Source organism: Nesoenas mayeri, assembly GCF_963082525.1.
Source record: "Nesoenas mayeri genome assembly, chromosome: 15".
Taxonomy (NCBI): domain Eukaryota; kingdom Metazoa; phylum Chordata; class Aves; order Columbiformes; family Columbidae; genus Nesoenas; species Nesoenas mayeri.
In genome coordinates this window covers 14,353,013-14,370,933 of record NC_137559.1, presented here as the reverse complement: position 1 = coordinate 14,370,933, position 17,921 = coordinate 14,353,013, and the positions used below count along the sequence as shown (strand labels likewise).

The 17,921-nt window shown below is 42.5% G+C and overlaps 1 protein-coding gene across 6 annotated transcripts; it reads left to right on the top strand.

Annotated features, from left to right (window-relative positions):
- Positions 1 to 1,555: 1,555 nt before the first annotated feature.
- LITAF (lipopolysaccharide induced TNF factor) lies at positions 1,556 to 17,424 on the top strand. 6 transcript variants are annotated; one of them, XM_080353679.1, is made up of 7 exons: positions 1,561 to 1,733; positions 5,637 to 5,746; positions 6,813 to 6,894; positions 7,587 to 7,645; positions 13,946 to 14,104; positions 14,493 to 14,649; positions 14,970 to 17,424. In XM_080353679.1, exons 5-7 carry the CDS (start codon positions 13,951 to 13,953, stop codon positions 15,076 to 15,078), a joined length of 420 nt encoding a protein of 139 aa, XP_080209805.1. In that variant the 5' UTR covers positions 1,561 to 1,733; positions 5,637 to 5,746; positions 6,813 to 6,894; positions 7,587 to 7,645; positions 13,946 to 13,950; the 3' UTR covers positions 15,079 to 17,424. The 6 variants fall into 6 exon arrangements, with proteins under 6 accessions (XP_080209809.1, XP_080209807.1, XP_080209805.1 ...); XM_080353681.1 differs by lacking the exon at positions 7,587 to 7,645 and having other exon boundaries at positions 1,560 to 1,733; XM_080353680.1 differs by lacking the exon at positions 6,813 to 6,894.
- The last annotated feature ends 497 nt before the right edge of the window (positions 17,425 to 17,921 follow it).

The following is a 17,921-nucleotide window of genomic DNA, read 5'->3' as shown; positions in this document are numbered from 1 at the left end:
CTAAAACTGATGCTTTGTCCACCCAGTGCCAGCCAGTAAGGACTGGCAAGGGAGGAGCTAGTGAATGGTGAGATAGGTGGGAAGGAAAAAATAAGCTCCTGCACTACTAAATGGATGCTGTGTTTGGATATTCGGTAGAAACGGGAGTAGGGCAAAAGGGAGCAATGTTATTGGGGTCCCCAGGGAGGAGGAAAAGCCGTAGCACGAGCCAGCCTCTGATAATGTAAGTAAAAAGCCATGGGAGAGTGCAGCACTTAGAGTAAGAAGGCTTTCAGTTGAAGGTTGTGCCTTATCTCGCCTTGGGAGAGAGTCATGGCTTGTCTCTCTTCTGGCTTCTAGGCTGCTCATAACCACCTTGGGAAGGGGATTTAGTTAGAAAATAACAATTATTCCAATTTTAGTTAAGCTAGGGCACCATGGCCCAAATGACTTATATTTTACTCTGGAGAAAAATGAAATATATAGTGTGATTTCTTGATAATAATGAAAATTTATTTACCTGCAACTCTAGTTCTGCTCTCAGGTTCAAATATGAACTTGTAGGAAGGAATCAACACCTACCCCTCACCACCCCCAAATCAGGGGACTGGGAGTGTTCACACTGCCAGAGCCCTCACAGTCCCACACCTGATGAGACCCCAGGTTACCAGTACCTGCAGGCGCTTCAGGAGGTGACTGTGGCTGCCGAGCTCACTGCGGGCTTATTGTCGCTGGAGTAAAAGCCTCTTTTGTCCTATGAAACCTGAATCCTGCCTCTGGGATGGGTTTGAATTGAAGCTTTATATGTGTTACATAGACCAAGGTCCAAGAAAGGATTTAAACACAAAAACATGACTTTAGTGAATTTTAAATGCTTTCAGCCAAAGGCCTGAACATGATCCCTGTTGGGCCCTCGGGGGTAGATTAAAGCACCTGAATACCAGATCTTGCCAACTGGCTCACCTGAAGTGTAGTGGGTAACACAGTCCTTGGTGAATCGTTTTTGGTGATCTGGCCATTAAATAATTTTCTGTCTTATCTTTGAGCTGTTGGGTTGGATAGATGGAGTGACATACTCTGTATTTTCCAAAGACTGACCTGATTTAATTGCTTGCGAAGGCACTAGTTAAAATAACTACATTTGTTGAAGGTTTCTGTGATCATTTTGTTTTCTTGCTTGCGGTGTTAGCTGTGACTTAGGGGCTGTTGTAGAATCTTGGGAGGGATTTTTCCTCCCGTGCTGAGCCTGGCTGTGCTGGTTACAGGAAAGCCACTTGTTTTAATGTCAATCGATGAGTAAGCCTCTTGGCAGGAACCGCCAAGTTCTGCGATGCTCAGGCCGGGCGGTCTGTGGCGGAGTTCCCGCTGTATGTGTCACTCGGGTTCGCACTTCCACGGACTTTTTCCTCCTTCCCTTTTCCTCCCGTCACTGCTCAGCCGCGCACGGCTCCGGACGCTCGCTGGCTCCGCTCGCAGCCCGGGCATGGGGTCCCAGCTCGGCGGGGAGCGGACGGGGCGCTGTCGGTAGGTGCGGGGCAGCGGGAGGAGGTGGCCGGTCTGACCAGCGGGCCCGCGGGCGGGGCCTGTCCCGGGCCGGGGCTGTGGGCGCTGGACTGTCCGACCGGAGAAACCCCCGCGGGCGCCCGCTCGCGGTTTTCGGGAGAAAGGGAGGAGGAAAGCCAGGGACGGGACGAGCCCCGCGGGAAGGCGGCTTCACCCGAGCGAAGAGGAGGGCGGGCAGGCGGTGCGGAGCGGTAAGGGTTGCGGGGGGCGCCGGGCTGCCCTTCCTGCGGCGGGCAGGGCGGGGGGGGTTTGCTCCGCTGCCGGGGCCGCTGCCCGAGAGCCCAGTGCCGGCCGCCGCTGCCGGGCCCTGTTCCCGGGGTCGCTCCCCGCCCTCCCGCGGCGCCTAGGCAGGGCTGCAGCCCCCGGCCCGGCTGCGGGAGCGGCCTCGGCTCTGCGGGCCGGTCCCGGGGCGCTGGAGGAGGCTGGAGCTTCGCCCCGAGCGGCGGTCCCGGCACCGGCGGCCCGGGCAGGAGGCGGCCCGGGAGAGGCCGTGGGCTGCAGCCACTGCCCGCTTGGCTGCGGGGCCGGAACTGAAGCTGTAGGAGAAGCGAAGCTCAGCTGTTGTTACTTCCAGTAGTGTTCTGAGATTGTTGATTACTCGGTAAAAGTAACATGCTAAACGTCTGTAACCTGTCCTGCTGAGGAGAGCACCCTGTGCAGTACCGTTTCTGTTTTGTCAGTGTAAAATTGTGACCCAGATGGCATTGGTTATCTTACTATAATAATAATAACGTATCAAAGTCTTCTTTGTAATTATTACTGAATTTTATTCTCTTATGAATGCCTGAGAAATTTACACAACTTAAATTTCTCAGCAGGTTGTTAAACTAGGAATTTAGTGTCTGGAGTTCAGATAACCAAGGTGATGGCCCAAGTAAGTGCTGTGTTAAGGCTTGCCGCTGTGCAATGCAGAAACCCCCAGTGCTCCAGCCAACCTGTGTGTCCTGCCTGGTTGTTTAAAACACCAAAATTTAGCTTTCAACCTGTGTTTCATTCCAGGTGCTGCTGATTAGCAGCTGTCTTAAACTCTATGGTGTGGGAAACCCTTTAGTTACCTGTGGTGTTGGAGGCAACTTGGGATTTCTAGTGAAGACAACTGAGTAGGAATTGTTTAATTTAAGGGATTAAATCATGTCAAATTTTAGATAAAGAGCAAGGGAAGGGCAAGAATGTATTTGCTTGGCAAACCTGGGTTAGGAAAGCTGTATTTGTAAGCAGTTATTTTTCTTTTTTTATTTTCATTTTTTTCCTTTTCAAATAGCAAGCAGAGGGATGGGTATTGCCTTCTCTTTCTCTTGTCCCCAGGCTAGTCTTCAAGCAGTGCCCAAGATTGTGAGACGCATTTTTGCACTGGCTGTATGAAGTAATAATGCAAATATCTCTTCAAAGTTGACATTTAAAGCAGAAGGGACATTAGCAAAATTAAGTTGAAAAGCAAAAAAGCATAAAACCTATAGCAGTCGTTTTTAAACTGAACCAGCTCTCCAAAACCAGTCAGCGATAAGAAATGAAAAATGCAACGTCATTTAAAAATAAGTACTGAGTGTTAAATATCAAAACTAGATGTGTTCATGCTGGAAGTTTTGATCACGACCATTTTGAAATTGATGAAAGGGTGTTGATTTCTTGGAACTCACACTTCAGCAAAGCCAAGGTGAGGATGATCTGGTCACACAGTGTGACTGGGGGCAGTTGATCGGTTTAGGCATAAGGGGAAACTTCTCTTTCTAAAGAAAACAGGACGTCAGTGGTTTTTAAAAATATAGCTGTGGAATATTTGATACTACAAATATTGTCACAAAAACCTAATGAATTCAGTCATCTTTGGTGCCTTGTTCCCTCTTCAGTCTGCCAAAGCTGTGGCATGAGTACAAGAGTGGTGTGAAAGAGCAATGCCCGTCCTCAAGGAAGTGATGAGTGACCACAGTAACTGCTCCTGCGTACACACTGTGCCTGTGGCCACGTCTGTCCTTCTGTATCAGCTCCTCTGTTTGTCCCAGCTACGTGGCTACTGTAAAACCCACAATGGATTGAGTAAACAGTTCCCTTTCTAATGAACCTTCCCCAATTTCTGCTTAGTCTACTGCGAGGACCATGGGACTACTGAAATGTAGAAATATTAATGGTGTTTACTGATGTATTACTGTGCCTCCCATGCAGCAGATTAGTCTTGTGTAACCTGGAGGAGGGAACAAACTTGTGACAGGTTCTTTATAGAAATCTTTATGGACTTCAGTGGAGTCCTGATGAAAGCTGTGCCGTGTAAGGAAGGCAATCAGTGATATTTCAGAGACTTCTGCACTCCGAGAAAGCAAAGAGGCTCGTGTCGTTTCTGGGAGGCTTGTGCGCTGGGTCTTGCCTGTGCTTTATGTGAATGGACTGAGTGCAGCTGTAATCAGATACTTAGACCTGCAATTCTTCCTCTTTGCATGTTGTCTTTTGTACTTGCAAAGTTCTCTGTAGGTATCTTCAGGTGTTGAAAGGGTTTTTTGACTTGAGAGACATGGTCAGAAAAAGTGTAAAATCAAGAGATGCTACCTGAGGCCTATTTTAAAACTTTCAAGAATGACCGTGGAGACAGGCACAGGGCTTGGCTTGGTTGGAGAAGAGCAGTCATGGATTACAAATGAACTTGTTTATGTTGCTTTGAGGCTTGCAGTCTGGAGATGTGTGTCCACAGAGCCTTATCCTTGTAACTTAAGGTTTAAGGGAGAGATTTTTGGGTGCTAAGGGAGGGAAAGGCTAGATAAATAGCTTACCAAGGTGGGAACCAATGGCAATTTCAGATTACTTTTTTTCCTTCTGGTATGCACACAGGTGTGTAGGTGGAATAGATGATAAGGAGAGTGAGTACTGGCTGCAGACTGAGCTGAGGAGTTGGCCCACGTGGCTGCAGAGGCACTGAGGGTGCTTGGCTGCACAATGGTGCGTGGTGGTGGTTGATTGTTCCTGGGTAAGGTGTGGAAAGGACAAGATGGGTGATCCTGGAGGGCAGTGGTGTTGGCATGGACAGACACAGGCATGAGTGAAGAGGAGGCAACGTGGACATTGCAAGACTCACAGAGGTGGCTTTACCAGACAGGAGGCACTGGTTGAGAACTCTAGGTGAGAACTTATCGTAGTAGAAGTACATGAGATAAACATTAGGATATATAACTGCTCAAAGGATGATGCAGACACAAGAGAAACTAGCTGTGAGTTAAGGCTAAAACTTACTACGAAGTTTAGAACCACGATAGACTGGAATTTCTAGAGTATCTCTCAAAAAAGCAAGAAAATCAAGCTTGTCTTAAAATGGTCTGAAATTCCTGTGTTCTCGACTAGATATATTTAATATATTCTGAAATAAGGAGAAAAAAAAGTCAGGTCCACTAATAAAACCAGTTTCATTTCGATACCAGGATACTGATGCAGGATCTGCATTGCACTAGGTGTACAGCGGTCCTTGGCACAGAGGAGTATTTAATAGCCGTGCAGTCCCTATTGTTGCTGCCAGTCTCTGTTCCTGGGATGAATTAGTGCTCCTCTGACCTGAACCAAGCTGGCAGCAATGGAGACAGCCCAGCAATTAAGGCAATTTTCTGGATAATTGTCCTTCATGAAGAAGTCATTAAAGCAAATTAATTTGTTTTGTTTACGTCATGACTGATATATTTTGCATCAGTTTTGTCATAACTGAATATTTAGTCTTTAGTGTATGGATGAAATTAGAACTGGACCTTTGTAATCTTTTCCTAGGACTGTAACCTGACTTCTATTTTCTAGGTTACTACAGAGTAATTTGGGTTGGACAAGGGATCTCTAGAGGTTGTTTAGATCAGCCACCTGCTTAGGACCACCTTAGGTGAGGTCGTTCAAGGTCCTTTGGCTTTGTATTCTGTTACAGCTTTCTATTCTGAAGTGTGTTTCCTCCTTCTGTTATTGTTACAGAATTATTTGCATGCAGCCAGCTACGGTCCTGATGGGGAAATTCTGCATTATTATCTGGCTTGTTTACTGTACCTTTTGTTTGCTTCTAGGAAAAAACGTCCAGTCATAGCTTCTGTTTCTTTCTAACTAACGTGTTCTTTTGCCTTTGTGTGTGTTGCCTACAGATTCTGCTGGTATTCCCAGTCAACGTTTTCCTGGATTTAAAAGATCAGATTCCACAGTGTTCTATAGCCAGAAACTTTCTGCCGTGTCTAACAAACATACAAGAATCCAAGTAAGTCAAATCTCTCTCTTCTTTTAATTTTTTTTCTTTTTAGTAGTACATGAGACTCTTCCTCCATGTTTCTCTCCCTGCCCAGTGTGGGCTGTACTGTATTCTGTGCTTTTAGGCCTCCTTAGGTGATATCTCAAATTGAGGTCCATAGCTTGTTGGAATAAGCTTGGGCAGTGGGGGTATGTGGAGGGTGTTATATCCAGGAGAAGATGGTTGGGCTGGGAATAGAGCAGCAGTGGTTTCTGAGACAAGCTACAAGCTTTCAGGGTTGGGTGGCAACGGCAGGGAGGTGGTGGCTTGGCTCCTGTGCTCCTGGCAACCATGCACGTCTTCTGGTTTTGTTCTCAATATGTTCTCCCTTGCTCGGGGAAGCCCCTCACACAGGTGCTGCTCCGCAGCCTTTCTCGGGCCCCATTTCTGCTGCTGGCTTCTCTGCTGTGCTCCCAACAGCCTGTGCCCAGCACTGTGGCTTCAGCCTGGGCACAAGCTACTGCATCCCTGCTTGAAATCTGCTGCCTTACACCTGAATGTGAATGACTGAATTTACATATGTCTTGTTTCTTTTCATCTAATGTATCTGTCATTCAATAAAAGTTCCTTCAAAAGTGAAAACTGCTAAGAAGTCTAAGAAAATGCTTTTTATGCTCTTATAAAAATCATACTTTCTTGATGATATTGCCACATTGTTCATCACTTGGATAGCCAGATACATGCTTGCTTTTTTTGTGTCCTTGCCTTGTATGGCATCTTTGCTAGTGTGTTGTAACTCCCAGTAAAAATTCTCTAGCAAGCAGTTTGATGTAATGCATTCAGATAAATTCACATTCAGCAACACTTCTTACAGTGGAAAATAAAAATAAACCATGTACTTCTTTTCTTAGTCATCCTAATAAATGCGTGTGACGGAAAAATGTCCCTCCTTTTGCTGAGAGCGCACATGCATTGATTCTGAGTTTTGGAATGATGCTTTTTGAGAGTAAAAACAGATGGTCTGGCAAGTTAGGTGTGTTTTCACAATCTGCTTATGTTCCCTTGCATAAATGTTGTCATCTCCTTCTACCACAAGCGTTGATGCTGTTGTGTGACTGGTGAGACTAGGGAACTGATACAGCTGAGAACTCACTCCGGAGGGGTAGACAGACAAAGTGGTGAGTTGGATCTTTCTTTTGGCAGAAATAGTCTTTGATTTAGGACATTTGCTGTTGCACTATTTTAAGACTGTAAAGTTATTTTGATAAAAATAGGAAAGTTGTAAATCCATGCCAAACAATGAAAATGTTCAGTTCAAACTTTCAAATAGCTAACTATGCCTGTCTTTTATAAAAAAAACCCTCTTATGACAGACATGCACTCTGATTTAAACTAAAAATTATAATTTCTTTATACTAAAGTTTATTTCAGGAGGACTTCAGACAAATACAGACATAATTATTTAGTTTAAGAGGAGCCTATTTAAAAGCAAGCAGAGCATTGTACAGAGTCTGTACCTGAGTGACTAAGGATGATTTCAGATAAGGAAAACTGTTCAGTGAGGTGGTAAATGTATTTGCTCTTCCATTCTTAGAAAAGCAGTACACGCTGTTGCATTAGAAGCAGATGCCAGGCTCGGGTTTGGTTGGACAGGGATGACTCCACAGTTTCTTCTCCAGCCTCTCAGGAGCAGCACTTGTGCACATAAGTTTCTCCTTGGGTGCTGTGTTAGTGTGAGGACTGTGCAGACATTGTTTTCTCCCCGCCTGATGAGGGACAGAGAGATCATCTACCCACAGGTATCCTTAAGGTGCTGTTGCTGTGCCCCCCGTGCTGCTGAGGAACCCGTTTCTACTGTTCTCTTGTGCAGGTCAGGAAACCAGCTGGGATTTAAAAATCGTTGCCTAATGATTCATCTGTAATTGTTGGGTAAGGTGTGAATGACTTGACCTACCTTTCCTCGTCTGACTTGTTCCCCCTCCTGTGTTTGGTTTTTTTTTCTGTTTGTGCTTGGGCAAAAGGTATTTCTGTGCATTCTTAGAATACACGTTTGTATCCTATCTTCAGAAAGACTGCAGTTTTACTGTTAACATACCAATCTAGGCAATATAAAAAGATCTTGTAAGATGGGGCGTGCATCCTGTGGTGAGAAAATGGTAGTAATTACGTGTTCAGTTTTGGGTGTGGAGAGGACAGTTTGTAGTTACGGTGATTATCAGTAGGTGAAGATGCATGAAAGGCTCGTGAGCAGACTCTGACTCTGCCTGGTCTGCATCTCTGTGTTTGGGAGGGTGACATAGATAATGGTGCTCTAAAGTTCTTGCAGTAAATCTGTCCTGTGGGAGGAAGGTAATCTTGAATACATTTCCCTTTGTGGAACAGAGAATGGCATAAGTGAATGTGTATTACCTGGCAGATGTAGCAGGTATAGGTTATAGCAGGGAAACCTACTGTTTTGGGCATGTTAAGGAAGACCTGTATAGCTTCTGAACTGTGATAAATATACTTCCATTCTTATTTTCCCTATAATACCTGTATTCATCTTGATGAAGGTCAGAGTCTTCCTCATCTGTACTAGGTTTTACAGTTTGCTACTCCAATCAGCATTCCAAAGAAAGTGCCCAGCTCTTTACAAACCCATGTTATGTGAGGGTGTGCAGAGGAACGCTATGCAGCTGTCTAAAAAAACCCATGTAGGTCATAGCCTATATTTTAGTTAATTACATAAACATTAGTGGGCAGTTGTCTGATGAGATATAACCCCGCTGAATCCTTCTGCAATGTGTAGCTGCCTCTAAGCATACTTCTAGTTTCAAGTCAAAGTTTTACCTTGTATGATTTTAGTCAGATACAAGCCCTGAAGCCCATGATAAAGGCTGTAAGGATCTTGGTTTTTATAATGAATGCTTGGTTAATAAGTTCTTCAGATAAGTTACCTTAGAAGTTCTGATTTGCTTTCTCCAATAGCAATAAGAGTTTAGACAGGTGGTGTGGTGACTAGAAACGACACACACCAGGACACAGACAGCACACACGGAGATCTTGTTCAGGAAGCAGTGCCGAGCCAAGCTAGGCTGAGACCTTCTTTACCAGTTATTGACAGTTTATAGGATTTACAGATACAGGTGTGGACTAAGATGTTACATAAGATGTTTTTCCAATAATTGTTTTTAAAAACACACCACACTCATGTTATGTTTGTTTCAGGTACATTCCCACTCATTGACAGATCAGGCCCAAGGACATTCACATATCATACATATGGGGGTGGTTTTCTGTCCCGAGATATCATTCTCCTGGCCTGGGCTATGACTTCTTACACTCATAAAAAACATACTTCTGTATAATCTGTCCAAGGCCCTTTGGCTGGAACTGCTGTTCCCACAGGTGGTGTGCTTTTTTTTCCAGGTACCACCTGCAAATTTGCTCATCAGTTCTGGGTAGGGAGCAAATGCAGATGCTGCTTCTGGTTTCAGCTGGCTGCATGGAGTTGGAGTTCAGGAGTTAAAATGGAGGGGAGTGCTTGAATCAGCCGAGATATGGCTTTGCAAAAGGCAAACCCCTGTGAAAACTGCTGCACACCACTCAGTTTTACTCAGCATTCAACAGTTTTAAAAAGCCTCCATTACCCCAAATTCCTGTGGTTTTAGCACCGTTGTGAAAGTGATGATAGAGCTGTGCTGCACTCTCCATTGGAGAGAAGAGTATCCATGCATTGATCTGTCGGTACGGTTTGTTACTTGTCTTTCTGGTCTCCAGTATAAGTAACTAATCTGGTTTTGTTTGAGTAGAGTGATTTGTGAATGCAGTGGCTTTTCCCAGCCTTTTCCCTGCCTTTATGCCAACTCTGTTCGGTGTGCAGAGCTGCATACCTCTGCAGAAAGGTACAAACTGGAAGGGTGTTTTGCCCCATGCCCATTTTGTTCCAGTGTGTGCTTAACAAGGAAATGATTTGGGCTGAGAAAAATGCTCACAGCTCCAAGTACTTGTGATTCTTCCTCTTGAGCAAATGAACACAAAAAGAAAAACCTGGAGGAGGGAGCTGGTGCTTTTGCTGTTTTTTTAATTCTTCTTTGGAGCCTAGTGACTCATCTGCCCAAAGTTAGTGCAGCTGGGCACCGTGAGTCAGTGTCCACCTTACCATTGTGCGCCCGGAGCGCAAGAGGGTTCTTATGGAGAGCAGAATGACATGGGTGGTAGCTGCAGCCGCTGGTCTTTGTCTCACCACAGGGATTTCTAAAGACTCAAAGCAAAAGAGTAGTGAGTGTCTGGAAAGAGAAGCTGGAGCTGCTCAGTTCTCTGTGCTTAGTAGTGTTTGGATCTGAAACTTCCACATGTAAATGGAGACTTCTTGTGTATATCAGTGTGAAAAGGCCCTGTCCTGCGTTTAGTGTGCTTGGTGGTCTTTCAAAGTTTGCATATTCTGGTTTGAGATAGCTTTAATGTTGCCTAGTGGTTTGAATATATGCTGCCTCCAGATAACTTTTTAATGTATTTGACTTCACTGTTACCCATCTTATCCTTTGTCTTGCAGTCAGGTACCTATCACCAGTCTTCCCTTCTGAATTATTTGGGAGCAGTGTTTGAGCATCTGCTTTAAAAAGATAAAGCTTGCTGGTTCAGTTTCTGCTTCTGCCATCAGCTTAGTTTTCTGCCTGTTTATCTTCTAATTAGTAAATAGCTACTGTTTCTTAAGTAGCTGGGTGCAGTTTGTTAAGATGTTAGAAATGCAAGTCTTCCCTATGCTATATGAATGCTTAAGATTGTGTATTACTTTTTATATGATCTGGGGTTGGTTTGTAGTATTTATTTTTTGTCCTCTTTGTTATCAGGCATTATGCATTAGTTGCTCTTCCCTGACATGTCTTTATCAGTGGTATTTTACATAAGAATGTATCTATAAAACATATTATTATTAAAGCTGCTCTGTACCTAGTTGTAGGGAGCAAAGTGCAAAGGGAAACTGTGTAAAGTCTATTAGTGCTTTATGAGATTGCGTAGGGAAGTATAGCATGCAGTTTATTTACTAACCCAGACTGTAAGTCTTGCCTAAGCTAAACAAAAATGCTGAGAACACTTTCTAGAATGTCCCTCTTGCTGTTCTTTTCATTACCGTCTAATCCTTGGGGTAATGATTATTGCCGTAGCAATATACTGCAGTTATTATCTTATCTGATGCTTGAATAACTTTGATACTCAGGAGCACTGTGTAGATTTCTTTGTTTGTTTGGGGATTTTGTTGGTGTAGAAGCAGCTGGTTTCCAGTTAGTTCTAGACCCAACCTGGCCATGAGCTCCAGGGACGGGGGTTGCTTTGCAAGCAGTTTGTTCAGGTTTGGGCCTTACTTTCTTTGGAAGATATAGCATCTGACTTCTGAAACGGTGTACATAAAAGTAGGGGTTTAAAAATCAAAAGGTGTTGCATTTATTTTCAAAATCAAGTGTTAAAGTAATGGAAAATACAGTTAGAAGCAATGTGAAGAGGTTCTCTAATCCACTTAGTGATGAATGACATAGAATATCTGACATGTAACTGTTCTTAAAACTTTCAGGAAGGAAGGCTCCACAACTCTATTCCCAATTTATCTAGTGTTTAAGCAGTCTTATTAGTAGACATGGGGAAAAGCTTATTGTTTTAAAGTGTTTCTTACAGTTTTCTTTAAGGTTTACACTGAGGGGTTTGGTTAGTTCTTCTTCATTGCTACCTGTATGTCTTCATTATTCTATCTGGTCTTTTGAAACTAAGGAAACTCAATTTCTTTGCCTTTTTCTAACCTTTATGATTGTTCTTGGCGCTTTTCTCTGGAATCTGTTCAGCTCTTTGTTTCTGAGATACTGGACTCCCCTGCGGGCTTTCCCAGAGCACCAGTGGTTTTCCAGAATCACACAGATACCAGTTTTGCTCACACATCCCTGCATGGTGTTTGCTGGTGATAGGTGGAAAGAATTGCATTTTAAACAATACAAAAAGCCAGATTTTAGGAGGCCAAAGGAGAAAGGAGGTTCATTAAGCAATTCTTTCATAGCTCACTAATAGCAGGACTCGTGTTAATTCAGAAGTGCAGGATGCTTCAGCCTCAGGGTGGCTGTTACGCAGGTGTCTTGAAGTGTTGGTGAGAAGATCCTTTTTCAGAACATGTAGCGGAAAATTTCCAGACCTGCATACAAGGTAACTGCATTGCTTCCTGGGATTAATCTGTTGATGCTGTTGGTTGTTAAACTGGTGCTTTTAAGCATTACAGCAGACTGAAAACTGCAAACAAATTATGGAGTTCATCTGTGCACATAAGCAGAATGGAATGAGGTAATCTGGGAAAAGGTGGCTGTAGATGCATAGTTTCACAGCCGTTATCTCTACTTTGGAGTTACAAGTTCTGTGATAAAGTAATCATTCTAGCTCAAAAGTAAAAGGATTCTTCAAGACCCTGTGTTGGAAACAGTTGTGCAATAGGTCATTGCACAAGAGCTATAGGTTGGTTCTCCCCTGGCTGTTGTTCCTCCACTCTCTGTGACTGTGTGTTGATTTCAGCCTGAAAGAAATGGAGATCTTCTGTTTTTTCAGGAGCTAAATTCCCCAAAGGCAGTTTTACATTTTTCTTTTCCCCTCCTCTTGTCTTCTGGACTGGGAAGCCATCAAGGTCTTAATGGACAACGGTACTCCCTTTGGTTCTTCACTCTTCTTTTCCTTGTCCTTGTGTAGTGACTCTGCATATTGGGCAACCAAGTTACAGCATAGTTCCTGGATTGTAAAAATTCACAGCAAGGTTCGCTGGTTGGCCTTGAGAGTTTAACCGGGTCTGAACTTTGATCTTTAGTGCTCAGCTTCAAATCAGCTTGTGTCTGCACTTTCCACATTCCTCTTCGGTTTATTTTGCAAGGAGGTGTCAATTCTGTATGAGGTAGAAAAGGAAGTTGGGCTGTGAACCTGAAGTTGCCTGAAGCATGTGGCTACCAAGTTAGCTCAGTTGTGTAGGTTTAGGTCCTGTTATTGCCATGCAGTCCAGTGATGCCCCAAGATGGGATATGAACAGTGGGGAGAATTGTTGAGCTCAGAAAGCTTGGTGTATCACACCAGAAGACACTACATGTATCCAGCAAGCTGCTGGTTTATAGCAACAAGCTTTTAAAATAATGCTATATTGTTGCAGGTATTTATATTTCTTAACATACTTTTAAAAGTTTTTTTCCTCCTCATCAGTGCAATTTCGCTTAATCCTTTTATTCATACTAGTGCTGTGGTTAATGATAGCTTCTGTATTACTATAAGAATGTAGAATTTATATTACAAATGCAGGTTGTCTCTCTCAGGTAGAACTGAGTGAAAAGACTTGTGTGTATTCTGAGGGATGGGCTGTGCAACAACAGGGAATGGAATGTGGTTCTCAGAGCTGTCTGATGGTCCTTAGGAGGAAGAGAAGACAAGATGCTTAATCAGCATTGATGCTGCGAGACATGGCTCAACAAAGAAGTTGGTGGGCAGAATATAGGAAGTGGGTAGATGGGGAGAAAGAGAGGAAGTCTGTTGAAATCACAATCATTTCTTTCCACTTTGGGAGAAGGCGATGATTAGCATTCTTATACTCTGGGATTAAATAACAATTGATGGAGGAAAGTCACATTAGCAAACTCATTGAAACTTTGGTAAGCAGCAAAAATGTCAACCTTAGAAATAAATGAAAGTTGTGAAAGCTTCGAGTTGAGTTGGATATACTTAATTGTCTGGGGCTTCTTTTTCCTTCAATAAAAATATTTTTAAATTTTAAATCACAGCAGAGATAAATAGTCTTTTAAAAATATTTGTGCTTCACCACAAACGAGGCTCATGTTAGTAACTACCATATGGCCTCTCAACGCTGTTTGATTTTTCAGGAGAACAAGAGGGATCTGAAATACTGTTCTTGGAGAACTGGGAGAAACTACCAGCTAGTTTAGTATACTGATAAAGCTGCCTCATGTCCCTGTTTTAGCATTTTTAATTTTTAAAGGAAGAATTTGTGGTAAGAAAAAATGTAAAAACTACCCTGTGAAAAGAAAGAGGGAAGGAGGTAACAACAACAATGAAATCAAGATTAACACCTAATACTGTCAAATAAATCAATAAATTTTAGGCTATTAAAGATGCATTTAAATCTAGTTGTCTTCTTGCTTTGTATCTGAATAGAGCCTAATTAGTTGTTACTTGCCTACAATAGATGTCTTTTGTTATAATTTTTTCTCTATTATGTTTTAGGTACAATGTCTGCGCCAGGTGCCATCCCTGTCCCGTCTGCGCCACCTTCTTATGAGGAAACAACAGGAATCCATGTGAACTACCCTCACCCGTACCCAGTACCAGGGCCTGAGCAGAAGCCCCCGTACATGGGCCAGCCCGCACCAGCACATAACCCCGGTAAGCCCCAAAATCTCTTCTCTTAACTCAGGTTAAGGAGGCGTCAAGTGACTGTGTAATAGATACTGTGCAGAAAAGGAAAGATCGTGGTTCGCAGGTGTTCCCCACCTTCCATTAAATATTTTTGAAGGGAATAAGGTGCATCAATTCTTGTGAATCCTTCAGTGTGCACCGATATAAATACCATCATTTGGCTTTCTGTAGTCTTTAATGCAGCCTTATTCTTGTTTCTGCATTAGGAGATGCCGTGGTGACTTCTCTGTCATTGTGCATTTCATTGCTCTGAGCCTCAGATATTTCAGTAATAGCTGGTGTTAGCTCGGAGGAAGTTAACTATCCTTTTTTCCCCTATTTACCTGTTGAGTCAACAGTGTGTTTTTATGCTCAGTTACAGTTCAGACGGTGTATGTGCAGCAACCAGTCATGTTTTATGACCGCCCCGTTCAGATGCGCTGCCCCTCCTGTAACCAGATGATAGTGACACGTCTCTCATATGACTCAGGAGCTTTGACCTGGCTGTCGTGTGGTGGCGTTTTCCTGCTGGGGTAGGTTGATTCCAATTTGCACTTTATTTTTCTCTTCTTACATGACCTTTTATAGCTCTAAGGAGTAACAAAGCCATCAGCTTTGTTGATTTCTCATTCTATCTGGGACCTGACCCTTTGTGGTTTGAATAGCCTACATCTGCATTTAAGTCCTATAGGACCTCAAAGCAGCTCTAGAACACTAGAGTGAAAGGTTCCATAGCAATATGTGTCCTTCCTAAAGCTTCATGGCACTGGTTTTAGTGGTGGCTTTTGCAGGAAATATATTTTACCTTCCTGTGTATGTAAAACAGTTTTGTTTGTTTGTTTTTCGTTTCCAGGTGTGTAGCTGGCTGCTGCTTAATTCCCTTCTGTATTGATGCTCTAAAGGATGTGGATCACACCTGTCCAAACTGCAGTGCTCTTCTTGGTTCTTACAAACGTTTATAGGCAATGTTCAAACATTGATTATTGATTGATGAAGTTGGTTAGCACCTCTACAAGCCCTTTCTGAAGCTTCAAGGAGACTTGAGGTTGTTTCTGAGCATCCTGTCACTGGAAATCAGTAAAATGTAATGTTCATTGCTAGATTGTTTGAATAAGAATTTGCTTGAGAGGCTTCTGACTTAGGTCTGTAAAAAGTAAACATGATCTTTATGGGCTGCTCAGTCCTGCCCCAGTTGATAGCAACTAAATGTTCTCCCTCTCTGCTTTATGCAAAACCGGTCAGTGATATTCTTCAGTTAATCTTTTCTCCATCACGTTGCAGGCTGCCCTGCTTGCTACAGCTCACAGACTGAGAGGGTGACGTCTCTGGAGACCTATAGTGTCTCACACTTGGTGTTGATGCTTTTGCAACAGCACTTGCTTTTTGCTGAGACAGGTGCCTCTCTTTGGCAAAAGACCTGATTTGTTGGCATCTTTTCATGAGCACTAAAATTCACTTTAAAACCTTCTTAGTTGAAAGACAACCGAACCTAAAGGCTTCTTCCTTCTGGGAGGCTGCTTTACCAAATGGACAACTCAGGTTATTGTGCATCTATGGTGATTCAATCTAGTACATGAATTTCCTAGCTATTTTCAAGTCTAATCATATCTCTGTTCTGCAGTAAACATGTTCCTGCAGGAATTTGTAACAGATATTTGTTTGGTATTTTTTATTTGATTGGGATTTTTTACTGCTGATTGATAAGTCTGTGAAGTGTTTCCTTCTCTCCACCCCTGTGAAAATGCCCACAGAGCCTTGGTTATAGCGTTGGAAAACTTCCTTGTACATTTACACAAGTCAGCTGGTAGATCATAAACCTCGGTCTAATCTTAAGGCTTGAGTGCTGCCTGCAAAACACAGGTACAGGACCTTGGCTTTTAATTGTTGATCTGTTTGTTAATTACTGTTTCTTCATTAAGAAGATAACATGTTTAAGGAATTTCTCTGATGCTTATTTAATGTGTACTCTGATTTTTATAAATGAAAGAGAATTTCTGTTTTCAGAAACTTAAGCTGGATATGCTTATTTAAGACGATGATCACAATAAAATTAGGAAATGGCGCTCTGCAGGCTGAAGTATTTTACCATGTCATAAGCAGTTAAATGATGATACCTGTCTAGAAAAGGCTGATGGGTATTTAAACAAGGATATGATGCCAACACTGTATTAATACATCTGTAAAAGTAAAAAGCTAAAATGAATACAAGTAAAAAATGTTGCATTTACTGTTCTTGTCAAATGTGCCTTCTGTAAGTATTTGGTATAATGTAAGTTTTCAAAAGTCTTTCAGCACTTCACATTTGAAATCCAGTTTTATGGATCACAAATATGATCTCTAGGCCTTGCGTTAATTAGTTTTTGTAAATTGCTGCTGCTTGTGGGTCACTCTGCAAGTGGTTTAAGAGCCTCCTTGTGCATTTGGAAAAGGTTTCTGGTCATGTGTCTCCCAGTACCATAAGATTTTACATCAGTAGCTACGAACTGCCAAGAGAATGATGGAGAAAACAGCTGGTGATTTTGTAGCTTTGGTGCAGTACCAGCTGGTGGGTTTTGTCTCCCGTTGCACTTCTGTAACACTTTCCATGTTATTTAAGGGCCCAGGTGATGCTCCATTGAATTTTCTGTTCTGATTGCACAGGCAGTGATTCTCTCATGCAAGTTGCATATGTTACTGTAAAGCAGTATTTTACAGAAAATGTACTCATCAGTTTATCATCAGAGCAAGACAGGAAGAAGCAATGAAGCACACAGTGTTTCCAAACTTGATGTTTGCTTGCATGGTGGGGAGGATTTTTAGTTCTTCTAGTACCCAAGTCAGTCTGGTCTGGTTAATCCTGCTGTATAGGATTTGGTGAGTAAGTCTTCAAATTGTTACTCCTTTAGCTTCCCTTTTCTCTACAAAGTGGTGGTTGAAAAACCTGAGGTGGTGGCACCAGAATGCAGAAGAACACTGACCAAAAAGTAATTATGTGGAGTTTGTTTTGTTTTATGGGCACAGTCCATTGCCATCTCTTTACATTCCTCATATGGGTTGAGAAGAGGACACAATGTTGGCAGCTTTTCCATCTAATTAAGCATTCAGCAAAACTTTCTGCTGCCCTTTCTATACTTAAATTTCCTTAAATTTAAGGTCTGCGTTTGTTTCCTTGTGTATGGAATTATCTACAGAATGTGCCAAAGTAACTTGCTTTGTTAAACTTTAGATGGACAAATGCAGGATGTAACTTGCTTTGTGTTTCATTAGGTTGAAGTTACTGTTTGTTTTTAAAACTGATTATATTTAAAATAAACACTTTGTCTTTGGTATCTAGTGCTTGTAATCGGAAAATTGTAACACTTGGAGTGTTTCCAAACACATGAGTGGCTGAAATGGTAAGTCAAGAAATGTGATTATAGGGTGAAATTTTTCAGAGTCTCACTCGGGCCAAGTCTCTGATAAATGGAATTCTCTGGCCTGCAGACCAACTGTTTACACACGGAGCCATATTTGAAAATGGTTTGTTTTGTTTTTCCTGCAACTCAGGCCCTTTAAGTAGTTTTTCAGTTAAAACTCCTTTGGGTAAAACTTTCTCTTGCAGTACAACTGAACAAACACATGCAGGTATGACTACACTTTTACATACTGGTGACCAGGAGGGAGAAAATAGCTATCAAATGCCATTATGTTCAGTCAGAAAGAATCTCTATTAATCAACATGAGAATACTCTGCTTTTTTGTTGTCTGAAGCACTTTTTTCTTCTGAGGGGCAGAAAATACAGGAAGGCAAGATTAATACCTCAAACAATTTTGTTTTAATGCATTG